Raw genomic sequence first — 21554 nt, 5'->3', positions numbered from 1 at the left:
CCCCACACCCGCCGCGGCTCCCAGCCCCTCGCGGGCAGCGAGCCCTCCCCTCATCCTGGAGCCAGTGGCGGCGGTAGCTCAGCTGGCCCTTGTCAGAGGAGCGCAGAGCAGCCAGAGTCTCCCAACGGAGCTCCCGCGGTTGCATGGCGATCGGCTTCACGGCGACCCGGTAGCCCGCTGACCCCACCCCCTCGTTTCGCTTCCGGGGCGCCGCCGATTGCTCCCCACCCTGCGCAGAGCGGGCGCTAAGGGCGGCGGCTGCCCCCTGGCGGGGGGGCGGGGCCCCGCCCCCCCCCCCCCCCCCCCGCCCCAGCCAACAGGCACCACTTCACTGGGCACTGGCACCGCCGAGCACTGCCCCTTATTTTGTGTATTCTCGCGGAGGGTCCACGGGAGAGAGGGTTGGAGGTCACTGCTGCATTTTGCCCTGGGTTGCAGGGGCAGGGAGAAGCAGCCACCCACAGCACATGGAAAGGGTCGAGAGTGTAGAGGCCTGCACCCCCAGCCCTGGCTGGGGTGGTTTTTCCAATATAAAGGCCAGTAAAGCCTAGATCCATCACAATAAACAGGAAATGTAGTTCATTGTTTGGTTTACCATAGCATCTTTAGGATTTTTGAAGTGTCAAACACAGAATTGCTCTCTCAAAAACTATTAGAAAACCTTTATGACAAATAAATAGGATACAAAAGAGATAAAAATAAAAACATTTATTTTTGCCCCCATAAGAACCATATACTGGAAAGAACAGGGCAATATAGAGCACATGAGTTTTAGGGACCCAACACATTGAAGACCCAGTTTTCCAGAAGGTGCAGGCTGGTTGGATGAAGAAGTTGAATATCCATAGCTGCTCTTTAATTGGCTTAAGACTAAGTCAGTATTGCATGCACACCCTGAACTCACGTGGCATTCACAGCAAGACACCAACTGTAGTGCCACTGAGCCTAAACCATAATCTTTCCTTTGAAGTGACAGTTTTGGTTCAGCCCTGGGGATATTCAGCATCAGGAAATATCAGGGTGAGAGGAGTAAAGCAACAATTAGCATCACACTCAGAAAAAGAAAAAGGTGAGAATCAGAGAGTACACAAGAATCAGGTCGGGGAAAAATCCCAAACAAAATCATTATTTCTGGTACAAAAGGGTTTTCAAACACGGGTTGTTCAGGGGATAATCACTTGTAAGTGTAAAGCTCAGGCACTTAAGTAATTTTCAGCTTCACTCTGCTGGTGAGTGGACCCTCTCCCACCATCCAATTAATCAATACAGTGTTCAACAGTTTAAAAAAAATATAGAAAAAAGAAAACCCCACAAACACCCCCATTCCCCCCTCCCCCCCACACACGATCTCCCTAACACAGAAACAGAATGAAAAAGAGACATATAAAAAGGAAGAGTTCTTATAAACATGAACATGCTCAACAACTGCTGACAGGTTTTAAGAGCTGAAAGTATCAGGACCTTACAGGATGAAAAGGACTTTTTCCATCATATGCAAAACCATCTGGTTTTGGGGCACAGTTTATAGTGTAATGCCAACCTGCAACACCAAACTGGTATTGCTGATACTCTACACTTAGGACCTGTGCCACCATCATTTTAGCATCTCATGCTGCAAGGAAAAGAGGAAAACTTCTAATAGTGACCCTGAAACGCCAACCTATTTTCTAAACAACATATGGCTTTGAAGTAGGGCTCCTTTTGTGCTTAGAAGCAGAAGTGCAGGGAGAGCATTTTCCTCATAGAGAAGGGTAAAAGCGGCTGGGGGAGCCCAGCAAGGCACTTTCACCAAAAACATTGGCATAGGAAGACTTGAGGAACTGGACATAGGTTTGCATGCTGCGGTTGGTGCTCTCTGACTGCTCCAGCCGATCCTTTAAATCCTGCAGGCGGCTTTCGTACTGGCGCTCTGCCTACATAAGGAAGAACAAAACACAGGCCGTAGGTTACATTCATCCCATTCATGTTAAATTTAAGCTGTTCGCCAGAAGTGCTGAGGAGAGCAAGAATTAGCGCAGCAGTAGATGGCATTGCCATAGAAGGTGCTATGATATTTATAATTTGTTCTGCTGCTTTCCAACTCTATTCAGCAACCCACTGATAAAAGCCAGGAGAAAACATAGCCTATCAGTTGAGCTTTTAAAACCGATTAGCTACAGTTATGAGGAACTAAGCACTCTTTTCTGAAAAGCAGCTTGACCTGATCCATGTACCAACCCAATTCCAAGAAAACCAGCAGGGTAAATAAGACATTATGAAGGATTCCCCTTCTTTCTTCTAGAAGAAAGACTTCCCTCTACAAGATAAATTGCATTCTCTCTCAGATAACCAAGCCTAGTAAATGAAGTTGAAATCTGTCCATGATATCTGGTGTAAATCTCATTTGAACGTGAGAAAGTTCTGATTCTTTTCTCACACACACAAGTTTAGAGCAAGTTCATTCAGGTCACAGCTACAAGTAATAAGCAAATGAGAGTCTGCATTCCTGAATTTGTGACATAACAGACATGTCACAGCACACCTCTGTCAGGGACACACATTAACAGCATGTCACATCCAGACAAAGCTCTGCATGACTTTTGCAACAATCCATAGGACCTTGGTTTATGGACTCCAGTTGCTGCCAGGACACCACCAGCACAGCAAGACTATCCCTTGCAAGTCACTCACATCATCTTTGCTCCGACGTAATTGGTTCAGCTCTGTTTTATTCCTACTCAGCTGGGTCTCCAAATCCAACATCTTGGACTGGGCTGTCCTCTCTTTAGACATTGCTCGTTCTCGAGTTTGTTCCACCTACACGAAACAACAGAACAACATCTTTGGTATAAAAGGGTATCTATGATTTTTCCATAGGCCATTGCCTGCAGAAACCCTATAAAGTTTAGCTGGACACATTCTCAAACAGAAGCAGCAACTCAGTCTTATGCTTTCCTCTCTTCTGTTGCAAACTAGAACATGAGGTTTAGTTTTTCAAGGGTTGAAGTGCTGACAAACAGTACCAGCACATTTTATTGTTTTTATTTCACTGAACACGATGATTTTCATGAATTTGGTCATAGGCTGAGGAGGTATTTTGTGCATTCTCACTGTTCTCTTTTGACAGTCTGGGTAGTTCTGAGAAAATTCACAAACACAAGGAATTACTCACTTGTCTTTTGGCATCCTCAATGGCCATCTCCAACTGACGTGCCAAAGAGCTACATTCACGAGTCTTCTCCTCTAACCGCAGCTGACACTGGTGGATCGACTCCTCACGTTTTGCTATGACCTGAAGGAATTCTATGTTCTGGGCGCTTGTTGTCTCTAGTTTTCTAGGTTAAGACAATAAGGGAAGGAAACTTATTCATTTTAAATGGAGGGTGTTTCAGTCTGCCTTTTTGTCAGGTCCTGCCTACTCTGGAAATAGATTCTATTCCCACTTGAAAGGTGAGAGCCCAAAGAAACATTTCTCCATTCCTCAAATCGAAATTTCAAAGGTTGAAGGACATACAGTGTATCCACACACCTGCACTTTCCCAGACATTGTCACTAAAAGGAGTTTATGAACACGAGTAAAGATATTATAATATGCAGTAACCTCAAAATTGTCAGGCTACATTGGACAAGAAGTTGGTTTATCTGCCATATAAGCCACCATCCTTCCTAACAACATTCATAAAAGGTGCTGCAAAAACCTTTAAGTCTCCAGTGGACAGCTACTGAATCAGAGACCGTTGTGGGATAAGCAAATGCACTGAATCCTGGAATGTGGGGAACTGGAACAAGACTGAAGCTGTTTGAATCCCCTGAAAAAAACAATGGAAAGAGGATGGAAATGGAAGGTTGAGAGAGCAAGAGAGCCTAATATTTCTAACCTTTCTAGTTCTTCCACCTTGAAGGTGAGCTGCTTTTTCTCCTCCTGGGCAGACTGATACCTCTCTCTTGTCATCTCCATTTTGTCCCCCTGGAGCTCAATCTAAAAATTACAGTAAATAATTACTTTACAGAGTAGTCACTACACACACGCAACCAACCACCTAAAACGTATGCAGCTCTCCAGACGGAAACACGCTCAATTCATAATTTCTGGAGAGCCCCAGAAAAGCAACCATGGATAGAAAAGGAAAGCACTAAACATCCGTTTTGTTGGCGCTTCCAATTAATGTTTGGAAAGGTATGAGAAAATTCTTCCCTATTGCAAATGAAAAGCCAGGTCCATAGACACTTGCATGCAGAGCAGCCACCCGTAAGCACAGCAAAGCACACACATTAAAAGCAGCCATATATGTGACAGCAGCCCACAAAGGCATATCGGGAAGGTTTATAGTTCCAAGCCAATCACAGCAAAACAGTCAGACTTCAGGGTGATTTGTGTGTCTTGAGGCATGGTTGTAGGAGTCAGGCCTGTCTGTGATTGTCCTGTAATACCTACACAGTCCTTGTGGGGACAAAAAACAGGGAATGGGAAAACAACCTGAAATCAGGGTGAGGAAACAAGGTTGGGACAGCTCTATCAGCAGAAAACCACAGGATGGAAAGCTGAGAAGATGACGGAAGTAACAGAATGGAGTATTGGCATTCGCAAGCGTTGTCACTGCTGCTATTCAAGTCCCAGTAAGGTTCTGCACCAAGGGATGACAAACCTTTCCCATAGTAAGGAATGCTACTAGCTACGCCACTAACTTCTTGCACACAGACATGGCACACACCTTTATTTTGCACGTTTAATCTTTTCAAAGAGACGAGAGCAAGAGATGAAGTTTGAACCTTCCTGTGATTACGAATTCATCTTGGTCTCAAGACTTGTGGATTGCAGTGCTTCAGGTGTGTTCTGCCAGTCCCTTACCTGCTGACGAAGATCTGCCATCATGGCAGACAGGTCCATATTCTTCTTCTCATTCATCTGAAGCTGCTTCTGACATTCTGCGAGCTGTGTCTCTGTGATCCTTAGGATCTCGGGCAGCTTTTCCAGTTCAGCAAGCCGGCTCTGGAACTGTATACGCTCCTACAGCCAAAGGATAGAACATGGAGAACTTTCAAATGTTCATAAGGTCAAGACTAAAAAGTTTCTCAACTTCAATGAAGCTTTGTTAGTCTACAACCACAATGACACCGTGTGGATATTTGGCCAGTGTTGGAATTCAAAGCCTAAGGTCTTCTCCTAGACCAAATGGCTTTCTCTTTGAATTTGGCATTCCCTATGGATGGCGTGAAAATGAGTGAGTGTTTTGTATCCTGGGCTTCGATTTTACTAGAAGCTTGTTTTTGGGGTTTTTTTTGAGGACAGCTGTTCCACATCAGAAAATGGCATAACATAGTCCACTGTTCTAAGCCATTATTTGTGTAACAAAGGACACACTAAACACCCCTGAAGAACAGCATGTAGTCAAAAAAGCTGCTAAATGTTCAATAAGTTTTGCAGAATGAACAGAATTTTGTAGAATTGAGAAAAACTTGTGGGGGACCTCAGCTGGACTGAGGCCCTTGGACAGGGTGACTTTGACCTTGAGAAGATTCCAGTCTACCCTTGAGAGAATAAACAGGAACAAGAAGAACTGCAAGATAAATAAGTTTGAGGAAAGTGCTGACAGCAAACTGAGGTTTGAGGAAAGTGCTGATCACAAACTGATGTGTCCGTGTTCCTTTGGTGGAAGTGCTGAGTTGTGATGAACTGTGAAAATATTATCTAATGAAAAAGAAACATGATAACTTTGAACCAATAAGAAGACAACACATCTGGGGAAACTAAGGGGAAAGAGAGTATAAATAGATGGGGAAGAAAAAAAATAAAGGTTATTTGTGCTATGCCAACACTTGTTGTCTTGTCGCTTTGTCCGTCCCGACCGCGACAAAAACGAATGGGAAAGGCCAATTCAGATATGCCTTTTTTTTTTTCCTATTCACAACCATTTTTCACTACATTCAGAACATTAAGATCCATGAAGATCCAGGTTGCCCAGGGAAGCTGTGGATGCCCCCTCCCTGGCAGTGTTCAAGGCCAGGTTGGACGGGGCTTTGAGCAGCCTGGGCTGGTGGGAGGGGTCCCTGTCCAAGGCAGGGGTTGGACTGGATGAGCTTTAAGGTCCCTTCCAACCCAAACCACTCTATGAGTCTATGAATGTCTACAATGTATCAGTCTTTAGAGGAATAGTCACCAGTTCAATCTCCTTGTTCATTTCATCCTTTAGCATCTTGTTCTCTTTATCACACTCCTCCAGTTTTGCTGCCATATTGTCTGCTTCCATCTGGGTCTTCAGCACCTGAACGTACAAAAAAAAAATCCACATACTTTATCTGTTATATATAAATTTTCAACAAATGTTTGCAATGCTTTGGAGCAACTAAAACTGCTCAAGGATCAGCAACAAGTTTCTTGCCGCACTAACCAGTACCCCAGGACTGTATTTGTAAGTTCACTTTCTGCTTCTGCCACCTGGCTCATTTGGGCTTTCCAACAAATGTTCTCTCTTTTTGCCTTATCTTCCTACTACAACAATATCCAACCACCCCTCCAAAAAAAAGGCAGCCCAGGAACAGTGCTTGTCACACTAAAGGCCGAGAAATAAAGAAAGCATCTCCCTATTTTCTTTTACCTTTTGGAAAGGAGCAGGGAAAAGTGAAATAATTAAAACCAGTCTCTTGTTTTCTATTAATCAAGATCTCTGCTGTGAGAATCAGCTTCTCCTAATGACCAAGTTACGGGACATCATGCGAAAGCAAGTCTTCCACGCTTTGGCCTGCAGCACATGGCAGTCAGGATGCTGCCATTTGAGAAAAAGTCAAGCTAACAGAGACAGAAGAACCAAAACCAAATGAACCTGCAACATCCTCCAAGAGTAAACAAAGGGTTAAGGCATTACAGAATAACCCACAACAGTGAAGGGAGGAAAAAATATGACTGTGCAAGGGCTGAAGGTTTTGGTAAGATGCCTACCTGTGACTTGTAGGTTTCAATCAACTCTTCAGAGCTCCTGACAGAGCTCCTGAGCTGCAAAACTTCCATCTGTGCTTCCTTCAGCTTTTCCTCCATCGACACCACACTGGCCTGAAAGAAGAAAACCTCTTCCATGGAGTGCTTGGAAGTAACTGCCACAGTAGCTGTCTAACATTGTCTAGACTATGAAAAAAGACTTTTGCCGGTGTAAGTTGGCAAAACTTTCCAGACCTCGGTGGACTGCCAAATTTACACCAGCAGATCACAAAGGTTTGCGACGGATGTGCAATCTTTCCATTTGCCTGAATGGGCTGTGCTACTTGGATTAGGGCCACTCCTTCTTTGGATCAGTGCCTAGCTTTCTAAGAAGATATTTATGTAGGTAACCTATAAGATCATCAGTGATAAGAGAGATGACAGGAGAAATATGCCAGGCATTTTTTTATTATTACTGTGGAGATTACCATTCTCTCTGCATGAGCTACAGTTGTTTGTTCTGTTGCCAGCAGTATGAAGATGCCAGGATAACATGTAAGATCCTAGCTGGAAGAAACAGTACTTGGATTGGAGATACTCCTAATCAAAATGTGGAAGAAACCCAGTCCTCCTAGAATGTTCACTTTCTTTCTTTACGTCTCTTCCCCAGCATGCTTACCCTGTCATACTCAGGTTATGGTAAAACTGGTTTGAAACTAAATGGGAGCAATGGGTGCAATTCAACTCTGTCCTCACAGGCCAAGCATGATCTAATTTCTCCATTTTTTCCCCCTAACATTTCAGTTTCAAACCCCTAGAATCATTGACCTTTAGTTTTTCATTCTCCGTTCTCAAAGAAGCGGTCTCTGCAGTCTGTTGCTGCAATTTATCCAACAAAGCTTCTCTGTTCTTCTGCATCTTGTCCTCCAGGGTTGTCTGCTGCTCCAGCAAGTCTGCAACACGGCTGCCATACAGAATGGAAGTTAATCCTTAGGTGATAGTGACAAGAAAAAGACTCCTAATCCTTGAAAATTAGCTTCAGAAACATGAGTTTTCCCTGTCCTTTCCTCTTCCTCCTCCAGTCACGTACACACACCTACCTGGTACACTGTTCTACTACCTCAGTCTTCTCAGCCTGCTGGAAATTAATTTGAGTTGTCCCCCAAGTGTTCAAATGCACTGCCTCCAAGATGCAGAATAAAGAGGTACCTCTCTCTTGACTCGTACCTACCTGTTTTTTCCTGCAGCAACAAGCGCACTGCAGTGATACCAACACATTTATTTAGCTTCACAACAAAATTGGCATGAACTATACTGCCTATTCTCTTCTAATCCCTTCCATTCAAGTTTCTCAAACAGATCTCAAAAGAAAAATAACCTTAGTTATTTCAAAGCATCAAAAATGGCAAAGACAGAGTTTTGGGGTTCAGCAACCCCTTAAAGTCTGCCTTTGCTGTGGCAAGTCTGCAGCAGAAGCCACATCTCTCTCTCTCGATCTCTCCAAACTCTGCTCTAGCCCTTAAGCAGTGCTGGTTTTGTATGGATGTTTGCAGGCAATCCAATTAAATTATTCAATTTAATTGAATTATTCAATGAAATTCAATTAAATTCTCTTTGAGCTTGGAATTCATGGCAGTTTCTCCACACTAATTTTATTTTAACCTGTTCAGCGTGACAACTTCCAGTTCAAGGTCACTCTTGTCCTTCACTATTTTGTTGCAGCGACTCTTCCAAGACTCCAGAGTAGACAGTGCCTCAGCAACATAACTGTCCTATCAAACAAAAGGAATACATGAGGAAAAGAGTAAGGGTGACAAAAACATCACTGGACATGGAATATGCAGACAATATGCAGAGATATTGATACAGGTAAGTGTGATGTGTGTGGGGATGTTACTAAAACTTTTAAAATATTGAAGACAAATATTTATTATTGAGGACAAGTATTTACATCAGGAAGGACCTTCCTGATCCTTCAAAGAGAGGCGTTCTCCAACACTACAGTCAGCTAACAGACAGAACAGCAGCAAGAGAAGAATCCTCTCTGAAGGCACAGGAACTATCGGAAATACAAAGCACGCCTAAGATTCTACAAATGGTTCTGCTCCCTGGAACTCTAAAAACAAGAGAGAACAAAATACACCGAGTACTGTAAAATCCATCTTCTTTTCTGATTTGTTGTAGTCCATCCTTTCCTACTTTTTCTCGATACCCTTCAGTCACTTTACAACAGTACAGTTCAAATCCCAGTACACTCTAAGTCTCTGTACTTCTCTGTTCTGTCTGGTTTCTCAGGTAACCACCATCTCCATTCAGTATTTTCAGCCAGAACTACCAAGCTTTATTTCATTGGCTTTTGTCAACCCTCAAATGGTTCTAAAGAACGAGGCAAAAAATCAGATCCGCTATCACCTACGTTTTTGCATGTCCTAAGTTAAGGACATGCAGTGAATATAGGAACAGCTAAGAAAACTGGATTTGTTCTAAACTTAGCATAAATGGGACAAAGCATCAAGATAGAAATAAATCTCATTAGTTGAAAGCAGAGACTCTCCCCAGGGCTGCTACCAGAAATCAAAGATTTAGATATGTGATCTGAAATGAGGTCTCTCCTCCTGTATTATGAAGTACCTTTTCTCCTAGCTGGTCAGTCAATTGCTTTGCATACTCCTCGCTCCGCTCTGCCCGCTCTTTCTGTGCACGGAGGGCTTTCTTTAGGGCCTTTTTATCATCGTCTGCCTTCTGCTTTAGTTCTTTCAGTTGTTCCATGATAAGTTCCACTTCTGCCTGATGCTGAGCTTCATTCTGCTCAAGATTCTGCAGGGAGGGAGGAAACACACCACATGGAATGATGTCCTTATACCTGCATACCTGAAGCAGCACCTCATTTGCTAGAAACGGAGGAGAGAGCTGGGTACAAACCCCTAACCTCGAGGTACCTGCAATCGTATTTTACCTACACAATCCTGTCCTAATGCTGACAGACACGTCAGCATGACATGCCTTCCTTTCCTCCCAAACGTCTTACTTTCTTTTTACATAAGCTGCTCTCTAGAATACTGATTTCCTCTTCTGACCAAGATAAATACTGGTCTACCGGTCTTATGATCAACCCAAGAACATTCTATTTTATTGATTGAAATGCTCACATATAGCAATGTTGCTTTGTGCAGCTATAAAGCTTAACAGAATTAAAGCTCTTCTGGTTTAACATACATACGTTCATTGCAACACCAACAAGTAAGTTAAACATAAGACTGTGATCAAGATAAATCAGAGGAACGTTCTCCTCTTCATTAATACTGTAGAAAGCATGCATGAGTGTGATCAAATACAGGAACTCATAGCACAGCATTTTTCCCAGAAAACAAATCAAATAGTTTACGATTGGTCTCAGTGCTTGACTAAACCAATGCCATCTTTTCAATAACTATGCAGTAATTAACTTCAGAAAAAAATATAATAAATGCACACAGACCTTAAGGCTATGATTTTGCCTCACGCATCAAAACTGAAAAGCATTTTATTTTCCTACTTCAATTGAAAAGTATGGTGTGTGTTAGTGCCATAAACATCAGCAGCCAATATTTCAGTCTACCAGACACAGTAGAAGCATAGTTGATGAGTGCTTCCCTTGTCAGCCTATTTGGTTCATGAGAGTAAATTAAGAGAATCTCCAGGCACCACTGAAAACATACTTTTATCTGTATACTCAGACGGTTGTTCTCAGCTTCTTTGTTTCGCAGCTGCGTTTGCAAACGGCCTTTCACAGCCTCCATAGATTTGGAGAGCTCACATGCTGTCTTTGCCTGCTCCTGAATAAGAAGAAAACAGGATACACGCACATTTTCCTCAAGAAGCTAAGAGAAGGAACACTTTCCAATATGTAACAGTCTCAGTTTTCTTCACTGAATGATCTCCAGCCACCTCCACTTTCCTCAGGTGGACCTTCACAGCTTCTCCAACAGAATGGGCAACAAATGAGCAGCCATTTATTTTACATCAAATGCAAAAGACTGGCCCTAAAAGACTTGTTCTAGGGCAAAACGTTGTTCATATCTAGGCTCTTCCACTACATTCCCATTTTACATCGTAAACAGACTTGAATTTGACATCAAGAACCAACAGGACCTTAAACAGAAAGGCAATTCAGTGATAAGCCCAAGCAAAGAGAATACTACTTAGTCACCTTTGTCATAGATGTCTTAGCAGAAAATTGAATTCACAACTCTGTGAATCTGTCTAGTTTTATAAGAAGGCCAGTCATCTGATCCTTCAAAAAGTAATCGTCTGCAAATACAAACCCATATTTTGGACTATCTGTGGTTCTACAGAACTGGAAGGTGGAGCAGGGAGAGGAAAACAGAAAAAGGAAACTACCTTTTCTGCTTGTATCTGAATGGTAAGATTGTCCACTTCTTTTTCTTTCTCCTGAAGCTTCAACTGAAGTTGCTGGAAACAAACACCACTCAGATTTTAAGTAAGAAACACATTAAGGTTGGTAGGTGGAGATAAAGAATGTAAGTGCCTCCCCTCCTGAGACCCTCTGATCCACAGCGCTCTGTTTGGGATCCACAGTGACAGCATCCTCAGCCCTGGAAAAACAGTCTGCATTCTCCTTAAGCAGAAAGCAAAATGGCTACACGTGCATTTGTGTAACAGGGCATAGGACACCCAGTCAAGAATGAGGACCTCACAGGACTCTATACTCCACAGACAAAAAGAAACAACAAAACACGGAATCACCTGTGCATCACAGTAAGTTTTATAACTTCTGGCAACGTAAGAACTCTCTTCTCGGTTTACAGATAAGGAAGTGAACAAAAACTGGCACCAGGTCACTCACACAGTGAAAAAAGTGGGTACAGAAAGCTTACGCTCTTTCTGCTTGTCTGTTTCTAAGGATAACATGATAAACAGTACAGAAACAAGATTATTTCCAAACTGAAGAAATCTATCCCGACTGTCAGGTGGTAGATATTTTTTTTCCTCTCCCATCCCCAGAGTCTTCTTCTTAAAGAGATACATTGTACAATTTTTGTTCTGTACATTCAGTACCAGAAGAAAAAGGTAAGCACAATAATTTGTGCTTGAACTGAACAACATAATGAGAACAGGCTTAAATTGTCTTTTATAGCTGAATACTGTAAATCCTAATGGCGTAGGATTCTACGCCAATTCTAGGCATAAATCCTATGTGTAGGTCTCAGTTGTGCTAGCTCCACGATAAGGCCCCTTATTTCAAAGGCCAGGAAAACTAAACTACTTTGAAATGTATGTTGTTAACCAGAGGAGCAATGTAATGGCTCTGATTACCACAAAAGCCAAAATGTCTTTTATTGGTCTAAAAGGCATTGGTGTAAAACTTGATGGTTGAAGACAAGATAAAAAAGAGCTTGTAATTTTAGATCTCTCTGCTTTATCATATTAAAAAAAGAGAGAGAGAAAGAAATTTTGGGTTGCTTACCACATTCTCTGTATCATACACAGCCAGATTTCTTAGCAGTGTTTCTTGCTGCTCCAATACCTTCTGAGCACCCTTCTACAAAATAAATATGTAAAAAACCCCTAAAAAGTCAATTTTATACAGATTCTTCAGACAGAACTGGGTACATCAACCAATTCCCCTCAGTTACAGCAACAATTCTCAGCAGATACTCTGCATCTTCAAATTTGGTAAATATTTCACATATTCCACCCATCTCAGAAAGCTTTTCCTCTTCTCATAGTCCAAGATAATAAAAAGCACAGTGGATATTTCAGAATCCTCTCACTACTCAGGGAAAGTCACGTGGAAGAACTCATTCCTTTTATCCAGCCTCACTGGTGGCTTAAAGAATTCTTACCATTTGCCTTTGCTTTTGTTCAAATGGAATATAAACTACAGGAAGAATAGCAATTTCATTTCTGTATTGGCTTACAAGCAGCATAGAATTGTTCTGTACAAGCAGCACAGAATTGTTTACAATTTCTCTGTTATTGCTCTTACAGCCTACAACAAAAATGTTCTGAACATCCTTGGGCTCCCATTAGCTAAGGCCACAGCTGGTCCTCAGACTTCAGCCAATGCAACCAACTGCAGCAGTAACATTTCAGCCTAGCACGATTAGCAGATACAGCTTTATCCAGATGAGAAGGAGTTGGCAACATAGTAGTGCTTATATCTTTTAATACAGCCAAAGATTTAGATGCTCTGATAACCTCACAGCAAAAAACATCAGTCTTACTCTATAACATAGGCAGGGATAAAAAAAAAAAAAGACAACACAATCTCCTGTAATCATCCAAGCTGACACACGGCACTGCTCACCTCCCAGTTATGCTGCTGTCTGAGAAGTTCTCGTAGTGCCCGGTTGGTTTCTTCGAAGGTGCACAATTTCTGGAGCAGCAGCTCTTTTTGTCTTGTTAGCGTGCTAATGTCTGAGCTGGATGTGTGTTTCTCCTAGAGGAAATACAAGAAAAGAAAGAATAAAAATTGTTCATATGGAATTAACATACGGAGCTGACACAAGCAGGAGCAGTGCAATGGTCGGCACCACGTGTGCAGGAGGTGACTGGATGCTGCAAGTAAACACCCCACTTCCAAACAAAACTAGCAAACACCTTAAGCATGTTCAAACCCTCCAATTTTCCTTACATTTTTCTGGATCAGCAACTGCAATATTACATTTTCAATACAGCCATTTTTACAGTATTTTTCATAACAGGACAATATCATAAAAACTAGAACATAAAAGGACAACACCTACAATATTGAGTCTCCCAATCGTATTTTTCAGGGCCTGGATCTGCCTGGCTGCTGCTGCTGCATCCACCTCTGCCTTACTCAGCTTAGCTTGCTCATCAAAGATTCTTTCTCCTCCTGCAAGTGATTTTTCTGTAGCCTGTAATGAGAATTCAACCATCAGAGAAACAAGAAACTTTGGCAGCTGTACCAGCCACTACTGATACACAGTTAATTGGGTTAAAACTCATAAAATGCCTTGAATCAGAGCATAAAAGTTCTAAACAAACACTACTTAAGATTTACCATCTTTCTGTGCAGAAGCCAGTAAGCAGACACCAGGAGCTTGCTAGGATCATAGTGATGAAACAGTAATGTAGAGTGGACAAATCTGGCTTACACCAAAGCCTGCACACACTATTAAACCCAAAACACAACGCTGTCCTTTTCCTGGGCACTTAAGCCACACCAGAAATAAGACTCCATATGGCCGAACATAAAACAGGAATGCACACCAAGATACACAGCTCAAAGTTTTTAGCCAGGGCTGATAATCTCAGAAGTATTCACAGAATTTTCTGAAAAAGGAATATACAGCATTAACTTCCAAGTAACCTTTCTTAAGCAAAAAAATAAAACTAACTCTCTTAAAACACCAGCGTCCCCCTGGAGACACAAACCTCCCTAACTCTTTACATACAAAGCAGATTAAAAAATGACAGATTTAGAGACCTTCGGGGTCACTAAGAAAAAACCCCAAGTCCTGGCAGGGGCTGTCACTTCTGTCTCAGTACCATTTCCACAAAGGCCAAAAATTCACTTCTAACTTTCAACTCCCTGTTTATTCATTTGTTGTTCTGCCAATGTCATCACAATGCAAACAGTTTCTCTTAACCTTCAAAATTGTAATTGCAGAGCTAGGATGACCCTCCAGTAGGCCACACAGGCCAAATGCTTCCAGGTTCTTCTCAGATGATTTTTTCCATTCCAGTTATCACACTAGAGCCCTTCTCTGCAGCTATTGCCACCTGAAGCCCCCCTTCTAAAACATGACAACAAATCCAAGAACATCAGTTCTTCAGCAGCACTGCAACCCAGGGTACAAACTACAACCTCAAATAATGTTAGCAATGCAGGAGGTAGGTGCCACTGTAAATACCACAACTTGCAGTAGCAGTGGAGAACTGGAGCTTTCTTACACAGTCAGATCTTTCTCTTCCTTTATGCGTTCAATACTGCGCCTGAGCAGTATATTCTCATGTTCTGTTTCTACCAGCTCTTGTGTGACCTCATTCAGTTCTTCTTTCTGCTCCTCAAGGAGACGCTTCGTCATTTTCTTCACTTCCTTTGTTTTCTGCAGCTTGGCCTGATGAAGATATTTAAAATAGAACATTAAAAGCCCCTGGTTTGTCTTAAGTCATACACAGACTCCACGTCTCAAACCACCAAGTCAGTTCTTCAGCTACACCAAATTAAGGACCATGCTTTTTTTAAAACAAAAAAATAAATTCCCCCTAGATACTTCCAGCCTCTTCCTGTGCACAAATGGCATAATTCATTTATTGCCTGGAAATGCTTCCCATCCCACAAACACAGGAAGACACAAACGTCCTGGCTGTAAGTCACATACCACAAAACTGTCATCAGCCATGAGACATGTGACAGACCACAAACATGGCAGGACAGGAGCTCTGGTAGCAGCTCACACACTGGAGATGGCTCCCAGTGCTCCACTATTGCTTTGTAAGATCCAGGGACCTGGGTGAAACCAACTTAAATCGTCCCTGGCGTTTTGTTTCCATCTACTCATTTTGGATTACCCAGGACATTCTGTGGCAGCTCAGTATCACTGCTGGTAGTGTGACTGGAGCTGTGTGCAGACTACTCAAGTGCTGAGTGGGGCTCAGAAGGTGAACATTGTTCCTCATGAATGACACATGTATCCCATTTGGCAGTTAAAAGCAGTACAAACAGCTAAAGATGTGAAAGAAGAGAGAACGTAGAGGGGGACTGAACTACTGTTCCAGATTTGGTCTTGAAGAAGGCATTACTTGGAAACTGAAGCATACTTTATTAAATGGATAATGTTTTAAAACGTTTCATAGTAGGGCTTAAGATCTCACTAGGATAGTTCAGCTCTTCTAAACAACTCAGATTAAAGAAGAAAAAATAAAAATCAAAGCAAGCTACCAATGTTGCGGGTAGTCTTCCATCGCACCAAGACTTGACTTCAGCCTCCAGCCTCCTCTTGCCAAATGATCAGCTACAAAGCCCAAGCCATCAGGTCATTACATTGCCTCCTCACCTCATTTTCCAGCGTTCCTGCCACATTCTTCAGGTTATTGACCTGCTTTTCGTATTCATTCATTTTGCAATAAACAGCATCCTCCTCATCTGTAGAGAGGTCACTCCTGCGCAATACTGACAGCGTTTTTTCTGAATCTGGAGGTGTAATTTCTAGGCGGTGAGTTGGTCCCTGGTAGAAAAGCAATAAAGGGCATATTTTTTTTAGTATAAAGTTATAAACAGTATTCTAACTCTAACTCTGCCAAAAACAGAGACCAAGACGCATCAGTGCAATAAGGCTAGTAAGGAAAATACCATTTGTAAGTGGGTCTTTCATTTCCATTAGGAAAAAGATTAGAACAGAAAAAGGGAAAAAAAACCCCAAAGTTCACATTCTCATCTAGGAAGAGCCACGAATACAAAAGGCAAAACTACGAATCCATGAACAAGAAAATATTACACAATACTGAAGAAGTGCTCCATGCTTCGGAAGAGAACAGCAGCCCCTGACTGTGCCTCCAGATGAGGTCTGAAAGGGAACTAGTGAAACTACAATAAACAAAGACATTTGTCTGGCTTCTAGAGGTAGAAAGGCATGATATGACCATAGGCTGTTAATTCATTTCCAATTTTAGCATGTTAAAAAGTGAAAAAGATTCAAAAAGGATTTATAAATAGGTGGTAGGTGACAGTAGCCTTCTTTCAGACGAGCCCAGCTCCCTCACTGCAGCAGGATGCTCTGCCTCAGTGGGGGAAGGCTCCACACATGCCCTACTCTGTGTGCTGTGGTGAAAGAAAACTATCAGATCTGCTAGAAGGTCACACCATGCTTTGGTGCTGGAAAACACTCCGCACCAGCCGGACCCAGACAGAGAAATAGAAGGAGACGGTATTCTTATGAGAGAAGATATTTTGCTAAGCTAGAAGGATTGCTGAGCAAGGATGTTCAGCTTAGCAACAAATGATCGACAGTCAATCACTTTATTCTAGGAAAGCCCTGTCCCATTCTTGTCCAGGTGGGATTCTTACACACTTTCCCCATGAGGTGTGTTTGATCATTCCCCTCCTTGAGCGCAGACACCCCTCCAACTGTTGATTCTTGGAGGTTGAGAGAAAAGGAACTACCCACAGTCACCAGGTACGGTGGGTAACATCAATCCCTATGTAATAATTAGGCTAGCTTTAAAATGTTACTTCAGTTATTGTTCTAGATCTAGTAAATACAAATTAGTAAGTAATTGCTATAGCACTTACATGGCATAGTATGCATTCCTACTTATGTCCTTTAGCCCAATTACATTATTGTAACTTAGAATTTTGCTTTGTTTGTACATACAGCCTAGTCTGCCATCCTTAAACCTGTATGCGACACTCACTACACAACTGCTCTCTTCAGCCTCAGATAAACCTGAAAGTTTGTTTTAAAGAGCAAAATCAGCCATACCTCCCATTTGAAGGTGGAGTTCCGGACACACGTTTTGCCTGGAGGTATCCATGGGCACTTAGCTTTCACCCGGACAGGTCGGTGCACATTCATGGTATCCTCCACCGTTTTCTGTTTGTGCCTTGGCTAAAGAAAGATAAAACAAGTCATAGACTTTTAAAGAACCATTTACAATTTTTATTGCTGCAAAACCAAATGAAAGTTCATTTGTACAAAAATATGACATTGTGCTTTGCAATACATCAGATCAGACAAGTCAGCAGCCATCAGAGGAAGCCAACACGAGCCAGAGGAAAGGTTATTGTCCATTCAGTTGGCAGCATGGCTAGACGTTGTAAAATCTTCTTGTTTATCATGTAGTAACTCTGTACTATCACTAGACACCTCCACTTGTGATGTCATGAGAGCCTTACAGCAGGCCAGGGGTGGGAGACCGGGGAAGCTGGGAGAAGGAAGTCTCCTCTGTACGGAGATACACAAAAAAACCCAAAGCACAATGCAACTCATTCACATGAAGGAGGAACAAGCTGGGCAATCCCTTCTCCTTTCCACATTCATCTCACAAAAGAGCAACTGTGTCATTTGACAACAGTACAACCAGAGGAAAAACTAATAGAATCACAGAATGGGTTAGGTTGGAAGGGACCTTAAAGCTCACCCAGTCCCTGGGATGCCTGCCATGGGCAGGGACACCTCCACCAGCCCAGGTTGCCCAAAGCCCCATCCAACCTGGCCTTGAACACTTCCACGGAAAGGGCATCCACAACTTCGGTGGGCAACCTGTGCCAGTGTCTCACCACCCTCACAGGAAAGAATTTCCTTCTAATATCCAGCCTAAATCTCCCCTCTTCCAGTTCAAAACCATTCCCCCTCATTCTATTGCTACCTGCCCTTGTAACAAGTGCCTGCCCAGCTTTCCTGTAGGACCCCTTCAGGAACTGGAAGGCTGCAATAAGGTCCTTCCAGAGCCTGCTCTTCTCCAGGCTGAACAGCCCCAACTCTGTGACTGGTTATGAAAAGCCTCTGAAGTGTTTTGCCTTCTTTGCAGTCAACAGTTCCACATTTATTTTTATTGAACTCGAGGTGCTCTAACCGAAGAAAAATTAAAGCATTTCTGCACAATTCTAACCTTTGAGAAAAATCAAATATTCTAAATATACTAGAGGTAATTAATTAATGGGAGTCATTGGTTTCACTGTCAGGCCCTACCCCATTATGATATTTGCCATTAGCAACAAATACAAAATCAATAGAAGATTTAGAACAGGGTGTCTGCACGTAAGGAAGACTAAGCTAGCAACTTCCATTACCTTTTGAGAACAACTTTACATAAACATCCAACTACAAAAGAGGCTATGAGCTAGCTAGAGACTCAACTGCAGTATGGCTTTCTACCGACTGTGGATAAGGCTGTGAAGAGGTCCTCTTTGCTGCATAGCTCAGGAGACTGAGAAGGTGCTTAATGCCAGCAGATGGTTTGAATTCAGACTGTTTGTTTCTAAACACATTTAGTTTAATACAATCAAGATGGAATTTGAAATGCCTAGATATTACCTTTGCCCCAAAACTTTCCTAGAAAAATAGGGATGAAGCTAAAGAAAAAGCATTAGCAGGACAGAAATTCAGGAAATAAAAGGAAAAAAAAAATCCCCCAAACCACTTGACATTGGAAGCAACACTCCTCACAATCACTTGAGCACAAAAAGTAACTAGATATCCTGCATCATGCTTAAATCATCTTAAAACACAGAAGACACATTACTGAAAATTCACCGTTGAATATTAAAATCTCACCGTTCTGATACAATGGTAAAACAGACCTTGAAGATTTTGTGGTGATTCTAGGACCATTCACCTTCCTCTCTGCAGCCCTTACAAACACCCAGCTATACGCTCCTACCTGACGTTTTGCAGGTGTGGTTTTCTGACCCTTTTTAATATGGACATGGACAGGGGTGTTTTCATCCACATGGACGTGTAAAGGAGGAGATGAGGAACGGTTCTTCATGGCTCTTCTCCCACAGACAGGAAAGGGCGAAACAAGGAAAGGAGACCTGTGAATAAGGAAATAACAACATTTCCCTCTGTGCCAGAGAGCAACAATGGCCAGCTTTGGTTAAAGTCTGAGCTTGCTTTCAGTAGCATCTGCCATTTTGAACTGCACACTGTTTTGCTGTAAAGCTAAGATCAATACGAGTATTTTTCTCTGCTTCTGGTATTTTCTGCTTTTAACACAGTTATTAAAGACCAAATACAGATGGATTGATAGCAGGTATCTGTAATAGTCATTAGAGTCCAAAGTCTTAGAGCAAGTGAGCAAATCAAGGCTTCCAGCAACCAACACCATCTGGTTATTAAGAAAAATTTGAAAGGTGGAGGGGAGAAGAGGAGCGTTCATTTAACAGTTTAGTTAAGAAAAGTCAACAGGAAACCATCAGATCCTTCCATCCTAGAACCCTGAAACTGTAAACTCTTTCATATGTGCTTAGCTCTAAGTGTCTTTTTGACGTTAAACAAATGCTTAATAGCTTTTGGATCACAGCATTTCTTTAACCTTCAGGGAAAAAAGCATAATCGTAACCAATATCTAACACAACACGGAAAAGGCAAGAGATGCAAGGTTGAAGTCATCACCTTTGAGCCTGATGCTTTGGCTGAGGTATAATACAATTGCAAAGCTTACAAAAACCCACCAGCAGCACTAATCTGATTCTGGCAAAAAGGCTTTTGTCAGCCTAGGTAAAATTACTTACAGTTACTCTAAGGCTTTTAGCTCTTCTTGACCGCGTGCCCCATGCAGAAACTGAAGACATTTCATCACTGATGGATGGGATACACCTGGCATAGAAATAATAAAATGACCACTAATAGGAAAAGGTGCCAATTTCTGAACACCCTCTTCCTTTCGATTTAAGGCAACACGCAGGCTCAGACACATCAAATGTATGAAACCAAGAAAGTTGATGTGTCCTGGCTTCCTCTGACAAGCATGGGATCAGGGAAGGAACAATATTATGATTCTGTACATACCGATGATTGAAAGTTGGTTAAACAATGAAAAACATCTTGTACAATTGCACATGATGGCTTTACCCAAACAGTTACACACATTCAAATTCTAACTGCAATTTTTAACCAGTTTCATAAGGAAACAAGGTGTAATTAGTTCCAGGGTACCTGTACATCCCCTCCCTAACCCCACACACTCCCTAAATGCTGCCATCATCAACAAATTCTGTAAAAGCTGACAGAAATGTTGAGGTTCTAGGTTTATACAGTTTTACAGGCTGAAGAACTGCAACCAAATGAGCTCTTTTGCTGAAGGAAACCCAGCACCACGCTGACTCGTGTTGCAACACGGTCACTGCCTGCCCAGCAGATGTGGGAACTGGTTGGCTAACCAGTAGCACACAGAGAACTGGGAGTCAGCTCAAGCATAAGCAGCTTCTTAGGGGCCTTGAAGAAACAAAAGCAAGGGAGGAGGGCTCCCCAAAGGGCTAATGTCTGTCAGGGAGCAATGCAGCACAGCTATTAGAGTGCTGGTGGACCAGGCTTAGCTACCTAACCCTATAGTAACACTCTTGTAATTTGCTACATAAGTGTTACAAGTAAAGTATTGTTTGTAATGCACTGGTGCAGGATTTTGTACAGTACTTCTGCTAGACCAGAATTTAGATCATTCTTTATAGCTCACTGCCTAGTCAGCTTGCCAAGGATCATGTAATAACCTTCTCTAAATAAATTAAAACTAATAATACCACAGCTGGTTTGAAGCAGTATGGTTTAAGATAAACCACACCTGTACACCATGTCAGATTTATGAAAATTAGGGAGGGGAAGACACAGCCGTACTCTCCTTGAGCAGCAAGCAACAGTTTTCTGAATCAACAGAATTCCCCATCTTCCAGGTACAAACAACTGCAAACCCCGCTGGGCACTGCAATCCTCTTCCTCCCGAGGAAGGCTTGAACTCTCCCCAGGCCAAATGCGTGCCTCGGCCACGGCACCGACTGAGAACTCACACCGAGCTTTGGGATCACTGCAGCTGGAAGTCAGCTGCTGTCACCCAGCTTTCTGTAGCAACAAGGTTTATGTCTGAAGTTTAAATAACCTCCCCTGGCATCTCTGGAGGCTTTTCAGACAATCTGTGGCTGCCTCAGCCCGGCAGGGACCCAGTCTGGTCCGTCTCCTGCTCAAAGCAGGATCAC

General features: G+C 42.5%; 2 protein-coding genes across 2 annotated transcripts in view; both read right to left on the bottom strand.

Annotated features, from left to right (window-relative positions):
* GLE1 (GLE1 RNA export mediator) overlaps positions 1 to 145 on the bottom strand; it is a 9821-nt gene extending 9676 nt beyond the window's left edge. The window contains exon 1 of the mRNA XM_010194700.1: positions 44 to 145. Within this exon, the coding sequence (XP_010193002.1) occupies positions 44 to 145 (102 nt within the window). The remainder of the gene's footprint in view (positions 1 to 43) is intronic.
* Positions 146 to 1657: 1512 nt separating this feature from the next.
* Positions 1658 to 19354, bottom strand: ODF2 (outer dense fiber of sperm tails 2). The gene is given in 20 exon segments (XM_010194699.1): positions 1658 to 1913; positions 2671 to 2796; positions 3152 to 3314; positions 3858 to 3958; positions 4829 to 4987; positions 6138 to 6242; positions 6917 to 7027; positions 7721 to 7856; positions 8555 to 8664; positions 9524 to 9709; positions 10591 to 10704; positions 11270 to 11344; positions 12360 to 12431; positions 13203 to 13334; positions 13642 to 13728; positions 13731 to 13776; positions 14816 to 14982; positions 15922 to 16092; positions 17347 to 17472; positions 19247 to 19354. Coding segments are annotated over 20 exon segments (2469 nt in total). The 3' UTR covers positions 1658 to 1739.
* Positions 19355 to 21554: the final 2200 nt, after the last annotated feature.

Source organism: Mesitornis unicolor, unplaced genomic scaffold, assembly GCF_000695765.1.
Source record: "Mesitornis unicolor isolate BGI_N332 unplaced genomic scaffold, ASM69576v1 scaffold5711, whole genome shotgun sequence".
NCBI lineage: Eukaryota > Metazoa > Chordata > Aves > Mesitornithiformes > Mesitornithidae > Mesitornis > Mesitornis unicolor.
Note: the sequence above shows the minus strand (reverse complement) of the source record. Positions and strands in the feature narration are given on the sequence as shown.